Source organism: Amborella trichopoda, chromosome 11, assembly GCF_054954075.1.
Source record: "Amborella trichopoda isolate Santa Cruz 75 chromosome 11, AtrichopodaSantaCruz75HAP2 v2.0, whole genome shotgun sequence".
NCBI classification, from domain to species: domain Eukaryota; kingdom Viridiplantae; phylum Streptophyta; class Magnoliopsida; order Amborellales; family Amborellaceae; genus Amborella; species Amborella trichopoda.
Genome location: NC_142346.1, coordinates 35,219,741 through 35,240,038, shown reverse-complemented (window position 1 = coordinate 35,240,038; position 20,298 = coordinate 35,219,741). Strand labels below are relative to the sequence as shown.

The 20,298-nt window shown below is 36.5% G+C and overlaps 2 protein-coding genes across 9 annotated transcripts in view; one reads left to right on the top strand and one right to left on the bottom strand.

Moving 5' to 3' along the window:
* LOC18436713 (Proteinase inhibitor, propeptide) overlaps positions 1-6,738 on the top strand; it is a 47,136-nt gene extending 40,398 nt beyond the window's left edge. The window contains exon 3 of one of the 2 annotated variants that reach the window (XM_011626029.3): positions 6,298-6,738. In XM_011626029.3, the coding sequence (XP_011624331.2) occupies positions 6,298-6,614 (317 nt within the window). In that variant the 3' untranslated portion in view covers positions 6,615-6,738. Of the gene's footprint in view, positions 1-895; positions 1,327-6,297 lie in introns of those variants that run through there. The other variant, XM_020668830.2, reaches the window with a different exon arrangement.
* Positions 6,739-8,402: 1,664 nt separating this feature from the next.
* TIC110 (translocon at the inner envelope membrane of chloroplasts 110) overlaps positions 8,403-20,298 on the bottom strand; it is a 30,073-nt gene continuing 18,177 nt past the window's right edge. For 6 of the 7 annotated variants that reach the window (XM_006846932.4, XM_088851558.1, XM_088851559.1 and 3 more), the window contains exons 10-16: positions 18,111-18,235; positions 17,910-18,010; positions 15,851-16,067; positions 12,114-12,268; positions 11,689-11,814; positions 10,467-11,447; positions 8,403-8,943 (exon numbers count right to left, since the gene is read on the bottom strand). In XM_006846932.4, coding sequence (XP_006846995.1) covers positions 8,698-8,943; positions 10,467-11,447; positions 11,689-11,814; positions 12,114-12,268; positions 15,851-16,067; positions 17,910-18,010; positions 18,111-18,235 — 1,951 coding nt within the window. In that variant the 3' untranslated portion in view covers positions 8,403-8,697. Of the gene's footprint in view, positions 8,944-10,466; positions 11,448-11,688; positions 11,815-12,113; positions 12,269-14,975; positions 15,083-15,850; positions 16,068-17,909; positions 18,011-18,110; positions 18,236-20,298 lie in introns of all 7 variants that reach the window. The other variant, XR_016044121.1, reaches the window with a different exon arrangement.

Below are 20,298 nucleotides of genomic sequence, written 5' to 3'. Positions count from 1 at the left end.
TAGACGGTTTATTTTCAAGATTTTCATATGTTTACAGATCTACTTGATTTTAACCATTTTTGAAGTTTAAAATTTTATAATTAAATATGAAAATAGATTTTTAAATAATCGTAAGAATTTTTCACACCAAATTTACATGTTATGATAAAATTTGGAGATGCGTTTAATTGGATTGTTTAAGGTCGCAACCTTAGAGAAACTGCACTATTTTAAATACCTTAATTACCCAATTTTCTCATGACCAATATCCTGTGAAAATCGTTGCAAAGTTGGTCTGCCAAGTATATCACTTTTGACAGGTATAGTTGCAGTAAATTTACAAGTGCTACTCAGGATGAGGTTAGGTCATAGAAATGGTAAAACTGGATTTTTTTTTTCTTCTTTTTTTTTTTTAAAAAAAATATTCTTACTTTTATTCCCATGACCATTCTTCACCTAATAATCAGCCTAATCTCCACAAACTCAACTTAACTCAAACTAAACACGACATCTACAAACTTAAATGCTATCTACTTGCGTTTTTTTCTTTTTATTTTCTTTTCTTTTTTTTAAATCTTAATGTAAACTTAAAACCCAGCTACTTTTCTTTCTTCTTATTTTTTTCCCTTTTTTTGTTTTTGACTGTTAACTTAAACATTAGCTACTTCATTTTTTTAAAATATTAAGCACTAGCTACTTAGTAATCCAAGCTAAACCCCAATCCTCACCCACTAGGCAAGACCCAACTCTATAAGTACTTCCCTTCAAGACCCAGCAACCTAAGAACACCAGCAAAGCCACAACAGATCCAAAAACAAAAACTTGTAAGAGAGGTCAAAGGATTTCAACATGAGGTCTAACCAGCTCCATGCGTTGTTACTGATCATGACTGGTCTGTTGGCCAGTGCAATGCCAGTGCTGGTGCATGCCCAAACTGGACCCCAAAGAGAGCGGCTGACTGCGATGGGACAATGCTTCGGGGCTGTGTCGAGCATAGTGGGTTGCTGGAGACAAGTTTACAACTTCATCAAAATTGGGCCAATTGGCAAAACATTTCCGAAAGCCGATTGCTGCCAGGCTGTTCTAGAGACCGAGGCACAATGCTGGGGATCATACCCGATGCCAGACCACGGGATCGACCCAACAATGACTATCATGCTCAACAACTATTGTGTGGGTATCATTGGACCAGAAGTACCAGACCATTTGGGTTAGAACCCAGCTTAGTATTGAAGTATCCTGTCTGATGGAATAGGAGCCCCTAAATAGATTGTGTCCATAGAATTTCATATGCAATGGAAACCGTAGTTTGGGAGTGTTAATAAAAAGTGCATTTGATTTGGCTAATGTTTTGTGTGTGTGAGAGAGAGAGAGAGATCATTTTCAAAACCTGTTGCAAACTGAGCCTTTAAAAGCTAGGCCAAAGCTTTAGGTGACAATACATACAGAGGGTCCGGTCCAGTTAGTGTAATGCCTAGGTTTTTTGAAAAAGTAATGCCACATTTTAAAAGCCCATTTGAAATTGAAGGTTCCGGCCTAAAAATCCTTATGATATATTGAAAACGGAATTTGTCAAAACTTTAGTAAAATCTCCTTCTCACACGGCAACGTGAAATCAGAGGTGTCTATTTACATTGAAAGGTGTTTTTGTGATAGCCTTGAAATATATTTTCATCTTTAATTACAAAATTTAAAGCAAAAAAAAAAAATGTATATATATATATATATATATATATATATATATATATATATATATATATATATATATATATATATATATATATATATATATATATATATATATATATATCGAGCAGATCTATGAAAACTTGAAAATTGAAGGTCCAAAAATACGTTATAAGATGCATTATTTTCAAAACTTGAAATCCATTTTCTTCTCATGTCCATGCATCTTGATGTCGAGATGATCAATTTGAGTATACTTGAGCATCAAAACAACCTTTTTTAGTAAAATTTTTAATGTGGGTTCTAATTTGATTGTTTAAAACCTCGACTCTATATAAACTTTTTTCATATATATATATATATATATATTATAGCTGATTTTGTTACAACAAGAATTTGGATGAATATTGACTGTGTTGTCATGTGGCTTTGTACATAGCTCATAAAAAATTGAATTGGCTATGCTCATATTATGCCAAGTTCACCTAGAAGCGACTGGAACAAAGTTAAATCTGCAGCAGAACTGGTGATTGCACAATATTCTGACTCGGTGCTTGAGCGGGCCACTGTTTGTTATTTCCTACAGTTCCAAGATAGAAGATTAAGCCCCATAAAGATAGTATATCCTCTAGTAGATTTCAAATGATTAGGGCAACCAACTAGGGTTGAGAATTTACCTAGTTTGGATCCGAAACATGAATTTTAGACCCTATTTGGATCCGGGTATGGATTTAAGATTTGCATCCAATGAGTAGGATCCGGATCCAAATTTGGATCCAAATAGTACTTCAGATCGGATTGGGGTACAAGTGGATCGGATTTAGATCCAACCTAGTTATTAAAATATTGTATATTATTTTATGTATATACATATACATTATATAGTATTTTTTTTGTTCTACATTATTTTATAGATGTACAATAATCTATAAAATAATTTTTTGGATCTAATTGGGTCTGAATATAGATATGAATATTCTAGATCTCATTGGGTCTATATCTGGAATCAAATCCCATGTATACTTTTCAGATCTAAATCCGGATCTCGGTGGATCTAGGCCCGATCTGACCCATTCTCAGCCCTACAACTAGCCTAGTTTGCATTAGAGAAGTAAGAGAGTTCTAGGTCATGTGTTCGGTGAATGAAGAGACCATTGGTTGCTTATAAATGTGCTAGATAATTAACGCATGGCCAAAGTTTCTATTAAATTTTATATATTGGAAATAAAAGGGAATTGGGGTTCATGAGGAATTCCTTAAACTTCCAATTTATGTTATAGTTTACATTAACCTTCTATACAGGGTCGGACACCCTTGATTTGGGTATTGGACCTTACATATACAAATACCTTAAGAAAAATAAAATATGCAAAAACAATGGGGACAGATCAGCGCCAAGACCTTAAGAAAAATAAAATATGCAAAAACAATGGGGAAAGATCAGCGCCAAGAGGCAGATTACGTACATATACCTGGATAGTTGTAGGTGTACTGCCCACGTCTTGCTCCTCATCATGATTTAGGGATCCAAGAAAACCTAGGATCAGAAGCGTACTCTCTTCACTGAAGTTTGTACTATGTGATCAAGCACGGTGTACATAAATTAAAATTTTTTTTATTTCTACACCAGCAAGATCACTCACAATGTCCAATTACAAATGAATGACTTGAATAAATAAAACAAAAAAAAAACTACGGTTCTCACTTTACTATCACTTTTGAATACAACTCTTTAAATCAAAACCTTAACTCATTGTTTTATGGGGAATAGAAGAGCTCAACAAAAAAATAAAATTTAAAGAAGTACAATTACCGAAGATTACCTTAACTAGGCTTAATACACCCCACGTGGAGTCTTCTCTTTCCGATGGTGCTCGGGATCTATGCTTGGTCTCGTGCTTCTCTTACTTATGACAAAACCCTCTAAAAGACATATAGATCTCAATTCATAACCAACTACCTAAGGGGGCTTAATCTTTAGAGAGATGAGATATAAAATTTAAGAAGGGAGAGAGACATCTAATAGCTAGGGGATGTTCCCCATTGCTACCCACAAAAATATGGAACCAAACCTAGCTTGGGCATGCTCCCTTTTCTAAAAACCCACAAGAGAGCTGAGAGAGATCCTAGCCTAGGCGTGCCACCCGATTATAGAGATTGAGAAGCTAGGTTGGGACGTTGCCCCATAGGCTAACTTGGGAGAGAGATATATGCTAGGTTGGGGTGTGGCCCCTTTAGGGATCTTAAATAGAGAGAAATAACTCTTAGAGATAGAAGAGAGAAGAGGTATGGAGAATAGGTAAAGGGGAAAAGTCCATTTTTATAGATTTTTTATGCTTTAGGGTTTGCTTCAATTCGTAGGGCTAAATCTTGACGGTCAATCTAAAGAGATTTTTGGAATTAGAGATTTGAGTCATCCATTCCTTAGATCCACCATCAAAATTCAATGAAGGTGTTAGAACCTTATCATTCATTTCCTAAAGTCATTCCCATCGAATATTTAAATAAAAAATATTATTCATACTTTCTTTTTTATAGATATTCATTCTTTATTTACATAATCTTTGAATAATTAAAATTCCTTAAAGCACAAAACATTACATTCTTGTTTCAATCAAAATCTCTACAAAACACTTGCCATAAATTTTCAATTTAATTGATTGCTTTGATTCACAAGGTTAGAAAATTAGAAAGTACCCCCCTAAATGGGGTGTGCCACCCATGGGGCCCCTATGTGGGCCCCACACACGTCACAATGGTTGCTTGGTTGGCCCCCATGGGTTGCTTGGTTGGCCCCCATGGACCCTCTCAAATATTTATGAATTAAAATAATTTTTAGAAATGAGCTTTTATTTAAAACATTGAAAAATGATTTTATCTTATTTATAAATCAAAATGATAAAAATAAAATATCAAGAGAATCACAAAAATTTAAATAAACATTCTAAAAAACATATAACATAAAATTAATTAATTTTTTATGGGAATTGAATCCGTCTAGGTTTAAGAATTTATCAATGCACTCGAGCACTCTACCTTCAACTACGGATCACGATCCACCTACTTTTTTCAAACTGACCCAGCAGTTCTCATGACCCACAGTCCACTAAAGTTAGCCGATAGGCTAGGGAACGCAATCTCAATATGTAGATTTCAGGTTCTCTCCTATAGACAAAAAACCTTGGTCCCTCAAGCCATGATGCAACTATGATTTAATGGTGGATAGAGGTAATCTCTCGCACATATACATGCTTCACCCTCAATTGTGGATTACTATCTTGATATGGCTATCTATGTACGTACCGTGTGATAATACAATGATAGAGTTTTAGCCATGTCTCTAAAGGCTATTCATTGCACACAACAGTCACACAGTCCCTCTGCACTCATCCAGACATACTCCGACATCTTCAAAGGCTAACCCACTAAACCTTTTTTGGTTTATCTCCCTGTCTTGGTACCTTGGGTTTTTCCAACTTGACTGACCTACCACGTCAAGCCTAATCTGAGTATCGACAAATTGTATTGTTCTAGTATGATCCACAAGATGACTATACTCCCACTGAGTTTATGTTTCACAATATAAAATACTCATACAAACTCTTATAAGGCCTTTAAAGAACCCAACGTTAACACTCAGCAGAATATTGACAATATCATGGGCTTTTCTCTAACTAACCGTTAAGGAAATAAAAAAAGAAAAAGAGATGATGGTGTTCTCACTCCCTTCTTTCCCTCTCTTTTTCTAATGCGCACAAGGATAGTAAAATGAAATCCAATAATTAAAGTAATCTAATAGCTTTGACGTCGTCGAACACACTTTGGGGCTGAGTTTAGGACACTGCAATGTTGGAAATATCAGACCAACGGACAAAACTGAAAATAAAGAGGGGCATAAAGAGGGGCGGGCTAGCGGGTAGAGCTTGGCATAATGTTTGGGAGAATATAAACCAAACCATCATAACAGGCCCAAAAACCGGTCCATATATAATTTTTCTTAAGAAAAAGGCGCCCACTTTGTTTGGCTGCTTGAGCTATTCAAAACTAGTCGGTTAGATTGGTCACACACTAGTTTTGAATAGTTTGGGACCAAACATGATTTTTATTTTAGACTAGACCGACTAAAGCACCAATCAACATTATGACCGTTCAGACGGTCATTCAGTCAGGTCTTAAATAACTGTGGTAGTAGGGTTACCAGTGCAATCGCCATATTTTAGGATAAAGTTAGGTCAAATAAGTGGCAAAATTTCCTTCTTGAATTTATTTAGTGGATCCAAACCCCTTCCCAACTGAGCACTACACTTAATTTAAATAGCCAGATTCCACCAAACAATCGCCACAGCCCCAAAACCAACTCGGTTGTGGGAAGGGGTTAGTAGGTTACACTCAAAATAAATCATCCATGCAAAAATCTAGAAACTTAAACACTAGCTACTTATTTTCATTGTTCAACCACTATAGCAATCAAAATTAAACCTTATCTTCACCCACCTGGCGAAACACGACCTTGTATACCATAAACAAAACTCTTCAACAAATCCTAAAACAGAATTAAGAGAGGTAATGAAGATTTGAGAATGAGTTCTAAGCTGATCCATGCAGTCTCATTGATCATTGTGGCCATTTCAGCCATCACAGAGCCCGTGCTTGCACAAGTGCAGAGTGGGACACAGAAATCGGGAAAGAGTACGACGGGAGGATTCCTGTGGGATCTACATGTCGCCGGGAGTTGTTGGGAACAGGTTTCTGGCTTCTTTACAACAGGCACGAATCCTCCAGGGATCGATTGTTGCAAGACTTTGCTCGAGGTTGAGGAACAACGCTGGGCCTCGTTCTCGTGGCCACAAGGGATCGACTCAAGTCTGATCCTCCTGCTCAACACCCACTGTTTGCTGCTTGTCGCGCGGACCACAAGAACTCGGGAAGTTGGGCTAGACCTACCTTAAGAGTACGTGTAATGGGAGCCTCTAAAAGGAACCATGCGGCTTCTCTATAGAGTTATGTAATGGAAATAATTGTTTTGGTTTCTTTTAAGAAAAAATTTATATAAGGTTGCAACCTTAAAATGAATCTTAAAATGTAGAATTAAATATGCACATAAAAAAATCTATCGAAAAAGGTTGTTTTAAGGTTAAAAAACCCTCTAATTGATCATCTCGACATCAAGATGTATAGATATGAAAAAAAAAAAATTTGAGTCTAAAAAATAGTACACTTGCAATACATTATCTAGACCGTCTGTTTTTTAAGATTTAGAAATTTGAAACGCCCCTCGTCATGGAACAATAGTGGTCTAATTAAAAAGTTCTCTTTCTTTTCTTTTTTTTTGGGTAATTCAGTGGAGAAGACGGTCCCCTACTCATTTTTCTCAATAGATTAGAGAGTCTATTTTGAAAGTGTTAATTGGGAGTGTCAGCTGTAGAAATGGATAACACGATGTAGCAACCGGGTGGGGATTCTACCACCATGACCCCCAGCTCCATTCCTTGCTTTAAATAAAAAATTTCATTAAAAAATGCACACTAACGTCCCTCCATGAAAAAACACATCGCAATCACACCATAAGCCCCCAGCCTCCATCTCTTCCAAGAAATATTTCCTAGCTATCATTAAGTTGCTCATGAAACCAGGGTAGCATTTGCAAAATATCTTAAACCAGTGAGAAAGATCATAAAATTCATCAAAACTGGCAACACATCCTTAATAATCCCCAAGACAGCAGCAAACCAACAGTGTAAATTTCCATGGTCTTTTGAGAGGTGCGCTTTCATGGATTTAATCCGAGTATATGCAAATATATCAGTGTTTTGAGACTCGGCCTTGTGCTAAGGTGAATCGTATCGAGCACCTCAGTACAACTTATAGACAAAATAAAAGGAGAGCATCACCCCCTTTATTTCATCTCTCACAGTCTCGTCTTACCCCTCCCCCCCCCCCCCCCCAATTTATTCCTCTCTACCCAGTCTTCTTTTTTTTTTTTTTCTCTCTTTTAAAAGGGTTAAGAAGTCTGCCCCCTTTTGTCATCTTTCTATTAGGGAGAAAGCGATCTATGAGATACAGTGAGAGATATATGAGAGACAGAGAGAGATCAGAGAGCTGACAGAGAGGTGGAAATCGAGATAGAGAGATGAGAGAGAAATATGAGAGATCATAGAGATGGAAAAATCTAAGAGATACAGAGGGGAAGAGAGTGAGCGAGCGAGCTGCGAGAGATAGGTGACGGAAAGAGAGGAAGAGACGTGGCAAAAGCCTTTGGCCAAGTGCCCAAGCCTCGGACATATGACCTAAAACCCCTCCCCCTCCCTCTTTTTTTTTTTTTTTTTTTGAACTTTTCCTTTTTACATTTTTGTAATGGTCTTTACTCGGGGTGTACCCATTAGGACTAGTCCAAGTAACTCGACTCTAGCAAGGGCTTGTTTCTTTATTTCCTTTTCATCGATTTCCAAGCTTGAAGAAAACTACAAGCAACTACATCAACAACCTCTCCTGATGTAAACAACCGGGCAGGATTAAGCTGCATGAACCAGCAACTACTGAAATCCGATGTGCCAAGATGCTGGAGAATTGGCTCTGGGACATGGAGCAGTTTTTGGTGGGTGAGCCCTCCTAAAAAGTTTGGTTAAGAATCGCTCAGAGTCCTTTGCGGAATCTAATTCCAGAAATACTGAAATGCATATTGCTTAAAAGCACATAAACCTATCAGAAAATCCCAATGACACATACATCCACTAATATAGAAATTTAATATGCAAATATATTTAATTTAATTTTCACAATGTAAACAAAAAGCACATACCATACAGGCTCTTAACCTTGAAACACATTATTACTTTCTGCCGAGAACTTAAGTCACCTACTCTCAGGGCTTAAACTACACATACACCTCAATAAGCTGGAATCAAATCCCCAACTCCGTTTAAGTCCAAAAACTGCAGGTACTGCTCGCCGTTCAGACAGTTACATAAAGCAAGCAAATCCCCTCAACAGAATCCAACAAAAACCACCCATGAAGAGGGCAATGTGCATATTCTAAAAGTTGAACTCGTCCACTTCATTTCCAAGATCGTCATCATAATCTCCTCTCTCTCTAAGTGCAGAAGCAGTCGAGTCACTGATACCAAGAAGAAATTGCATGCGAGAGAGTTTCTCATGTGGTGGGTCGCTCTTGAAGTACACAAAGTAAAGATCGGCAAGCTCTTCTGGCACAGGCCATGACAATGGTTGCTCAGCAGACACAGCCTTGTCACAGGCCAACATGTCATTAAGAGAAGACACCTGAAATCAAATGGAAAGAAAACATACCAGAAAGGTTACTCAAGGAGGAGAGAAACTCTTTCTATTTGAAGAAAGAAGCATTCAGCAAATGGCAGGAAGAGAGACTAATTTAAGAACAATGATCCTATGTCCATTCGGGCGATCACTGCCCAATGAAATCATGAAAGGACACAGGAGAACAGGACATGCACCAAATCATATTCCCATTCTCTCCATCACAGTCCATTTCAATAGATCATATTCCCATTCTCTCCATCACAGTCCTTTCAATAGATGGTGATGTAGTGACACATTATGATACTCTATCACGCAATTATGGTAGCATAATTTCCCAACAGTGCTAATGACCCAAATTAGCCAAATTAGCATGTCCAAGCTCACCAAATACCAAGTACGTAGGGAGCATACACCAATAGGACAAGGTTTCTATGAGTCCTAGGACCCACATGTAAATTTGTGGCCCCCTCTTTTTGATCTATTATCTAGAAAGAATTTAAACCTAATTTTTTAAAAGGTGCAGTTTGTATGGAGCCGAGGCTCTAAACAATCAAAGTAAAGCCCACCTTCAAATAGTGTCAAGAAATGCAATTTCAACATTGAAAATCTTTGTGGTAGCTTTAAAATATATTTTCATATCTAATTATAAAATTTAAAGCTTCAAAAATAAGTGTAGATCGTGCAGATCTATGAAAACTTGAAAATCTTGAAAATTAATGGTCTAAAAAAGCATAACAAGATGCACTATTTCCAAAACTTGAAATCCATTTTTTTTTCATATCCATGCATCTTGATGTTGAGACGATCAATTTGAAGATATTTGAGCATCAAAACAACCTCTTCTAGTGAAATTTTTGTGGTGGGCTCTAATTTGATTGTTTAGAGCCTTGGCTCTATATAAACTGTCCTTTTAAAATATATAGAGTTTGTAACATGGAGATCACTAATACATAAAATAAAAAAAAGTAAAAGCTAAAAGGATAAGTTTCTGGAGAAAAAATTTGAACCGTTAAGACTTTATTCTTTTAGGAAGGATCACAACTTTGCATCCATCTTAAAGACGGATGTTTGATACCTCAGGGGACACAAATGTAGAGTTGCGTCCCCCAACTCATAGACTACTTTTTGATACTAATATCCAACAATGGGGGGAGAGTGGAACCCACAACAGGGGTTTCTATCATGGTGGATCCCACAACAGGGGTTTCTATCATGGTGGATCCCACTCTCTCCCCGTCGCAGTCAATCGTTTCATTATATGGTAATAGATGCAGTAGACTATGATTTTAGGTAGTACTATACTTTCATGACCCAAAGGCAACTTCATAGTATTCTTCGTCAGTCATACAGGAGTCAGTTTGCTATAATCCACCATTTAAGAGAGAGTAGAACCCACGATTGGGGTAACATTCTATTCTGGTGGGTCCCACTCTCTCCATCACCAACCAACATTTCATTAGACAGTCAACTGGATTAGAGCAGACTATCCCATAAAAGGAGAAATAACAAGTCAAGGGCAATCTTACAGCTCCAGTTCGATTCCTCTGCCGCAATAGTGACACAGCTTGGACAAGCGAGTTGGAGAGACGGTTCTTGGCAAGATCAAAAACAACCCCTTTAGCTTTATCCTTGTCTATGTTAAGGTCGGATGGGATCTTCGTGTAAACCTCTTCCTCATCAAACTCCCCTGTCCCTGATGAGAACATCTCATCAACTGTCTTTTTAAAGAGATTTTCTCTCAACCCCTCTGATATAATGTTATCAATTTCCACATTTGCTTCTCTAAGCTCACGAACCTGCTGTATAGTTATCCTCCCCTGGCTCACTGCTGACTCAATAGCAGCGGCCATCTTAGTTGTGGTAATGCTCTTGATGACCTTTTGTGCCGATTCAGATGGAAGGCCTACTTGCTTTTGCACCTCATTCAATTGCTCAAGTCTAGCTTTTGTGATCTGCCCATCTGCTAAAATCACTTGGGCTTGCTGTTTAAATGCCTGCTCAGCTAAGTTCCTGTGAACCTCTACAATCTCTTTAGAAGTCATTCCGAGAATTCCACCGAGTTGGTTTAGTAATTGATACTCTGAATTGTCCTTTTTAGTGGTTATCCGTGCTCCAAATGGTATTACTGTGACCTCCCCAGAAATGCAGTATAGGAGATAGGTACGATAGAGGTCTTCCTTATCTCTGTCAGAGAGGTCATCTTTAAGTGTTATTTCAGTTTGGCCAGGTTTAGCAAGTTTTTCTTCAACCTCCTTGTTGGGTCTTGTCTTTCTTAGGGTTTGCAGTGATTCCCACTCATCTTCTTCATCTTCGATGGGTTTGGGTTCGGGTTCAGGTTCAGTTTTGACTGGATCAGGTGGGGCAGGAGACTCTCCTTTGATGTCTGATACTAGCTGGGTAACAACCAAGGTGTTGAATGCTATCATTTTTTTAAGTTCCTTAGCAGCCTCAGTACGGTTGCCAGCTGCCCTTGATCGCTTTATATAGTTCGTAAACATTGCGCGCACCTAGAGAGTAGAATCACAGGTGGGTAAGCTTTTGCCCAGCAAGATAAAGAGCATCTCTCTCTCTCTCTCTCTCTCTCTCTCTCTCTCTCTACAGCTTCCAAACTAACAAAAACTATCTAGACTTTATGACTAGGACAGAAAAGACCGAGTTCTTGACCATGTCAGGCTAGCTAAAAAGAGGGCTTCCTACTAATTTTATTCAGGATCAAGGGAGGCATTTCTATAAAGAGGGAGCACATACAGCTTTGCTAGCAATGGCCATGGCAGTGTCTGTGGTAAGACGCAAGCCTTGAGATGCCTTTCGTACAGTACGTCTGACATCAGCATCATAGCCTTCTACTCCTGCTGCAATTGCATCTCTTACAGCCTGCATATCACAATGCATTTAATTAGCATCAATCGACAACAAAGTGATTACAAAAAAAAGTTCGAAAAGAACTACCATATTAGAACCCAAAAAGGCATCAGCTTCATAAAACACTTGGATATAAATAATCATTGTGAATGTGATGTGACGTTTTGGGCACCCATATAGTGTTTATTGGGTGCCATTAACATCCCCCTACACGTCCACACACATATTATATACTACACATGTGCACACACGACATATAATATAGATTCCGTGACATAAAAAAACAATTGATTCCAGTAAAAAAATTTCACCTTCTCAAACAATCGGCCACAAATATCAGCATGTGCTGCATCCACTGTTTGTTGTGGGATGCAGAGCATGACCCTCAGTCGCAGTAAAGAAGCAACATCATCGTCACTCAAGTCACCATCTGCAACAGCTTGCTGAAGCTTTTGCTTGTATATATCTGAGACAGAAACAATATATTTCAAAACAACAATCCACAAGCAACCAGTCTTCCACAAGCATAATTGTCAACACGTTCATAGCAATAAACAATTGCACACAAATCTCAAAACAGAAAATAGGTGATTTGGTGTGCCAAATCATTGTTCTACTGAGAAGACTGCTGCGAGCAAAATTTGTTACCGCACTGATAAGACCTGTCCACTATTTTCTTGAAAAAAGGAAAAAAAGAAAACCCTGTCTATTTATTATAGGAAAGGTAGAGTAGGGAAAGTTAGTCAGACAGTTAATCTTTGGTACAAAATGGCTGCAATCACTCGTAGCCATAAAAAGTAAAATACGGCGGCAAAGGCTGTGCCATTAACCATGCTCAAATGTGACCCAATTTTCCCACCACATACCTCTCTTTAAATAGAGGTTTTTACAATCACATTTACTACAATAACTACCCACTTACAACAATAACTACTAACTACTTAGTAGTTTCATAACTTCTTATTACATAAACTTACAAGTACAACCTCACTACATCACTCATAATAAAATAAAATAAAATAAAGACTAATATAGTTTCTAGAAAATACACTTTAGCAATTTTAGCACTCCCCTTTACAAGTGATTTTCTAGAGAGAAGCCCATGACTGGCTCTTAAGTGTAAGTGTGATGTGCTCATCTCCATCACTTCTAGAAATAAAAAATCTGACTATTTGACAAGTCATCAAAGAGATTATCAAATTCCACCAAGGATGATTGTATAGCCCACCCTTGAATAGAACTAACATAGGAAATATACTCCATCTTTAAGCCACAAATGATAAAGTCACTTCATTCGTGCCTCCAAATAGGTTCTTCCGCATCAATGGGAGATCTCCAAACAAAGATTCTAGATCTTAAAAAGATTTTAAGATCTGGGAAATAGAAAGACGGCCTTGAGTTGAGTTCCCAACTGAACATTAAAACCATTGGACCTTCCACCCGAATCCATCTTCAAAAAAGATAATTGATCTTCTTCACCGAGGGAGTCAAGATAATACCACCACCACCCTTGTGGCTCTGATATCAAGTAGAGAAACACAGATTCCACAGTACCGGAACAATCTGCTTCTCAATTAGTGTAACGATGTCACACTAGCCCAAGACTCAACCAAATAGAAAGAAGAAGCACCAAAATGAGGTGGAAGAGAAACATTCATTAAAGAAAAACATGGGGTACACAAAGGCATTACAATCTTGACACCCAAAATTAACCTTAATACATGGGACCCAGGGGTACAAAAGCATTACAATCTTGACACCCAAGATTAACCTTAATACATATGATTCAGGGGTACACAAAGGCATTACAATCTTGATACCCAAGATTAACCTTAAAACATGTGACCCAATTTTCCCACCACACACCTCTCTTTAAATAGAGGTTCTTACAACCACATTTACTACAATAACTACCCACATACAAGTAGTTTCATAGCTTATTATTACACAAACTTACAAGTACAACCTCACTACATCACTCGTAATAAAATAAAATAAAAACTAATATAATTTCTAGAAAATACACTTTAACAATTTTAACAATGGCTGGGGTGATTGTTTCCTTTTTGTAACCAAGGTCAACAGTGTTATTACATACAATCCTCAGCAGCTATTCAAATGATCGAAGTGTTGGAGAGGGAGTAGGATGTAACAAAACAAGATAAGACTTGTATGGTTGAACCCATCTCTCCATCACTTCCATCATTTCAATGGAAAATGGTAAACCTGAATCATTTTTCCCGAGTTTATAGGATTATTATACTCTCCCTTTATTATATTTGCCAACTTGAGAACGCCTCAGATTCCGGAAAGCTTTTTGGTAATCTAAAAGACAACAAATATCTTACAATCTCCCATGTCCTATATACAAAAGCAGATGAAGACCTCTTACTATATGATAGTAGCAATAAACCCCCTCGTACATTACACAACTATGATCTGTAACTTCAACAACACTAAAAGGTTTACCCAAGAGGTTCAAAGCAATTTCAAAGACCAAAATCATGATGGAAGGTGCATCACATGAAATTGAGAGAGAGAGAGAACTTCTGCACATTTTAGTTCAATAAGAGTGAAGAAATTAGCTGCAGTAAAACTGGATCCGGTCTTAGCATTATAAAACTCTCAGACTCTCGTTCAACGTACACCACCTCAAAGTCATGGAATGTTCTTTTTAACAACTGATTCAATATTTTTACATTCAGACAAGACTCTAACAGTATTGGCTACTCAAAGTTGCTATACTAAACCCAAGATTAGACCAACCGAAGAAGATAACTGTCAGGAGTGAGAGTTTCTTAGAGGCAAACCTGCAAAAATATAGTGCTTGATCATTCATAGAGCTTTAGTTTGAAATATAGTCTCACTTGATACTGAGTATCTTATAAGTTCCTTGAGTATTTCAGTAATTTCTTATTTTCCCCATTTTTTTTCCTAGAGTCGTCATTCTTTCCATTAGACATCTGTTTTATAGATATTCTTGTGCTTGAAACCTCATGCTCATATATTGTGCCCTTATGCTATTCAAAACTTGCAGTCCACTACTAGTGAGAATATGCATCAAATATGAGACTAGAAATCAAGAAGTGAGGCATTTCAATAAGAATCATTGACTGAAATGATATTTGTTACAAGCAATGGCTGAAAACTCCGGCAAGTCCTCTTAGATTCACCTGAGTTACTCGGGCTCAGCATCCTACCAAACCTGGAACACCCCGAACTTGGGGGCCCCTTTTTTCTTTGATCTTGGGCCAAAAAATCATCTGAGCCCAATTTTGGCCTGCAAGTGTTTTTTTTCCAAGATATATTCACTAGATAGTTCAGATTTGAGAAAAAAACATGAAATTTGACAGATTTGAAAGATTGAAATTTCAGCTAGCTTTCGCCCCATTTTAAAAAGCCGCAATTTCTTCCAATGGTTGGTCGATTTTCGATGAAATTTGATCCCTAAGCATATTTTTATCCCTATCCCATCCCCCCCTTCTTTCTTTCTTCCCCACAACACAAAACATAAAAATAAAAATACATTTCTGATGTTCAACTTTTGGATTCACTATTCAGCAGAAAAATTTTAAGAGCTTGGATCTCCAGGATTAGAACTTCAAATCAAAAGCCCGTTAGGGGGTTTCGATTGGGATTTGTTTGAAGAAGCTTTGACAAGGAGGCATTGATTTGCATTGGGCAAATATCACAGTACTGGGAGTTTTGGTCAAAATTTTGGGTAATTTCCATATTTTTCATTTTCAATTTGTCAAATTAGTAACCATTTCCATCTTTTACAAATATTTTATGTTTTTTAACTTTTATTCTTTATTAAAAAAATATAAATTATCTTTAGGGTTTTTCCCTTTTTTTCATTTCGTTTGAGGCTTCTTTCAAACTCTACATGGACTTTTCAACTTGGACTCTTCTGAGTAACTTGGCCAGTCCAGGACCTGAGTTATGAGCCCGAGCCCGAGCCCAAGCCCAAGCTGATTTCGCAAATATTGGTTACGAGGGAAAAATGAGCAATTCGCTTATCATTAGAAATGAAACCATTGCCACATACCTTCATGGATTTCACTAGCCTTTTGTGGATCAAAATGCAATTCTTCACATAGATTTTGAAGATAGGCAGCTTTGCTAGTTGCAATATCCAAGTCACCACTGGAAACAGCTTGAGCAAGTCGTTTGCGGTAGACTTTTGATGCAACTTCCAGCAGCATGGTTTCAGCTTCACGTTTCCCTAAACCAAATATGATCTTCAGCTGGTTCAAATCCTCAAGCTACAAAAAGGAAATAGCAAATGCAAACATTATAAGTAATGTGACAAATTGTTTTAGTAGCTCTCTGGTACAAATTCATCATGAATTATATCTTAATAATTTTCATGTATTAAAGAATGTCCACAGTTTATACTTATTACTAACTGATCTCTAAAACCATGGGGCCCATTATGCAACATTAGGTCCAATAGTAGAAGCCCAGTTTCTTTCTGATGGCAGCAGGAATTAATGGTATAGGCAAGTTGTCACCTGGACTCTCTAAATATTTTTGCACATCTGCTTTTGCCACCTTGTGGCATAAAATTTATGGATAGCTTTCTGATGAAATTCTGCCATTTAAGGCTTCTTTTATATTCATTACAACCATTGATCAAAAACTTGGGACTCAGACTCAGCTCAGCCTACATACTAATCCATCCAGCTCAGCTTGAATGAACGAATGTGTAAAAGTACACATGCACACAGGCATACACACACGCGCGCTTATATGTAGACAGAGCGGAAATTTGGCAACAAGGTAAAAATGTGAACGTAGTAGTTTGCAAAACATATCCATAAATGACTGCATCCAAAATCCAAATCAATCCTAGTGCGAAGAAATAAATAACCCAAGAGAATATTGTAATCCTGAAGTCCCACAAAATAAAAACCTCCAAATTAATCAATCAAGTTCAAGAACCTTAATCTACACTATATTACATAATGCAACAATAAATATAAAATACATGTAATAAATTCTTTTCTAATCAAAAAGCTCCACAACAGGAAGCCATAAGTATGAGCAACGCACTTCCTATGAATGGACAATCAAATACAACAAAAAATCGAAACTTTTAAAAGAGAAAACTCCATTTTGTTTGAAAGATTTTTACAACCCCAAGTGTATGAGCACTTTCCCCAGCTAAGTAGGCATGTCCCATCAACCCGAGCGAGTTTAAACCCATCATTCTCAGCATCAAATCCAGGTACATTGCCAAAAAGCAGAAGTGACATTGTGCTAGACCATGCAAAGTACATCTTTGGAAGACAGTCAAACAATAAGCCTAAAATTCATATACTACATGCTAGCAAGCAAATTTTTAAATTGCGATATCCTTTGATTTAGTAAAAATAATTTTATAGTCTCTCGTTAGAAGCCAGCGGAAGATTAATAAAGAAAATGTGGATGCCACTAAAATGCAAAGAGTTAACCATGATCATCTCTTTCCGCATCAACAACTATTTTCCCTATAAGCCAAATAGTGCAAGTCCCACAATCATTGAAGGAAATTTATAAAAATATCACCATATATTTTTCATTTTTGCGCATAAGTTATTTGTTGGTAACCACAAGCAAAAGTGCTCCCTATTTTATTGAAAGGCTGTTATGATCATTCGAAAAAAGATATCATCTTTTCTCCAGTTTTGATCTCACCATACTAACCGTAGAAAATAACATTTTCATCCTTCAGTTGAATGGTTTATGTATTCCAAAGAAAATTTATTCCTGAGTATATGTATTCAAAAGAAAATTTATTCCTGAACAAGGACGCAGTTATTTTAAGATACTCGAGGTATTTAACATATCACATATGCCAGAAATCATTATTTTGTCGAAATTTCTGTAATAACAACTAGTATAATAATACTAATCAAGAAGTTGGGTCTCTTATACGACATCAAACAAATTAAGCAATTAGCTCAAAAAACTCAAACTCAAAATAAGTACATAAGATTCGAGATCACCATTCAACTTTGTTAGACAATGGAAGTACATAGACAAACTTAATCAGACAACCAACATAAATTAGAAGCATAGAAACTAGAGAATATAATTGTATGAAAGGCCTAATATCCACACACCTTTTTATCCTCCATGCGCCCACTGGAATATGATTCAGTCACAAACGCTCTATAAAGCAGCTTCAAATCATCTATCTTTCTGTCACTATCATACTCACCACCTAGGATAGGCATTGACAAAGAAACAGAACATTTTTAAGTACAACTTAGAAGATGACAAACAAGGTAGTCCAGACTTCCATAGTACATGCTACACTTTACCTAATAAGGAAACAGGTCCAATCCCTTGAGCAAAACGAGCAACTTCGGGATGGTTACTTAAGGATACAAGTAACTTGTTGAATGCGATAATCTTCTCAAGTTCTTCAACCACTTTAGTCAGTCCCCTGCTAGCATCAATAATGATATCATTCAATAAAAGAATGTGTAACAAGAAGCCTATATGCCAGTAAATCTTGATGTCAATCAGCAATTATCCCATAGTTGCTCAAGAATTTACCAAAATTACAGCTAAGTTTAAGAAAGAAAAAAAAGCAAATCTTAGAAGTTGCATAAGAACGACAAATTCATGTTCAAACTCTTAAACTCTAAGGATAGACTTAAATTTTCTCTGATGGTCCCAACCCAAACTGGCCATGTTTGAGCCAACAAGACAACCCATAAACCATCAGACACTGACTAGAAAACCAAATCATCAGTCTGGCACATGGTTATAAAAGCAAAACATTATTGGGTAGGATTCCATAATTTCCATGAGGGATGTCAATGGATCACATTTTATCCCTCAAAGGGTTGGGAAACCCCTAGTTTTAATAGGGAGTAGTAAGTTACTTTCTCATTTGAATAATATTTAATCGATTTCAATATTTAAATTAAGATTTAGGAGTTATTCAATCAGAGTTAGTTTCCTAATTTTAATAGGTTCGTTATATATGGAAAGTGCTTGATGTATATATATATATATGGAAAAAACTGGCGTAGGCCCACGAGCCTACGACTACATATGATCCCAATGGCCCAAATTGAATCTGGGCCGATCCAATAATCATGATTGCATTTTGTAATTGAAATTTAATTTTTTTTTTATAAATCCAAATCACTTAACAATTTGAGCGTGTGTTTTTTTAAAATAGGAGAATCTAATAAAAATATCAAAAAATTAATTTGCAAAAAATATATTGACTAAAATACCTCCAAAACTTTTTCAGAGGTATTTTGGTCAATTTATATTTTGTGAATTATTTTTTAAAATATTTTTATTAGATGTACCTTGATGATAAGAATAGACACCTAAAATTTCATGTGATTTGGATTTGTAGAAAAAAAAAAAAAAATTAAAATACGAAATGAAGTTGTGACTGTCAGATCTTATATATAGATGTAGGCTAGTGGGCCTACACCAGTTTTTTCCTATATATATATATAGGAAAAGGGTTTAACTCAGCTCTTCCAAGCTCAAACAGTTATGGTATTATTAGTAGTAGTTATTTTTAAGCCTTGTTTTTACCTTTTCTGCAAAAAGGTGCGGTAATCCAGCTACAAACTTTTCTTCCAATGGTTTGATTTACTATCTTCTCTCGATAGTAATCTTGAGAAAAATACATCTTTATACCATTTATAATGAGAGAGTGTAGGACATCTTAGATTTGATAACAAATCTTCAGATCTTGCTGTCAACAAAACAGTGCTTCCTACGAAATTGAGAGTGATTGTACATATTAGTGTATTGATTGCATCTCTTTTTTTACTAGCCATTGTTTTGAGGCATTCAATATCTGATTTTATGATTCTCATATGTTTCTGCTTAGTTATGGTATCAGAGCCAAGTTACTCTACAATGGTTTAACTGTACTATTAGTATAAGATTGAGCTATTAGGTAAGAGTCTGAGAAATCGGCAGGATTAATCGCTGTGACCCAAAAATCACTAAGGCCAGGAAGAGCCAAGAAAGTGTAGGGACTGTTTCCAGTTGACTCAAACTAAAATGACAAATTTCATCAGATCATTATCTAACAGATCAACGACTACTAATAATACACTTCGTGTTAGTAATAGCAAAGAAGTTATAATAGATAATATAGAAAAACAAATCCAAAATTGGAATATACCAAAAGTACCTATAACAGATGTTTATAATAAGGGGACTTTTGATTTCAAAAGTAGTTTTTCCATAAAAACAATTGAAAAAAGTATTTATGTTATGGAAACTCAAGACAAATTTCAATTACTTTCAAAAAAAATGATCGAAGATCATAAAAAGAAAGATTATAAATATTTGCATATTGGATTAGCTCAAATAGCTGTCAAACCATTGACAAGAACGGGATTAAATAATTCTATTCTAGTCTGTTTAAGAGATAGCCGACACAAAAGATTCACTGATTCTTTATTAAGAATAGTCGAATCTAGTCTCTGTAATGGCCCAATATACTTTAATTGTTTTCCAAAT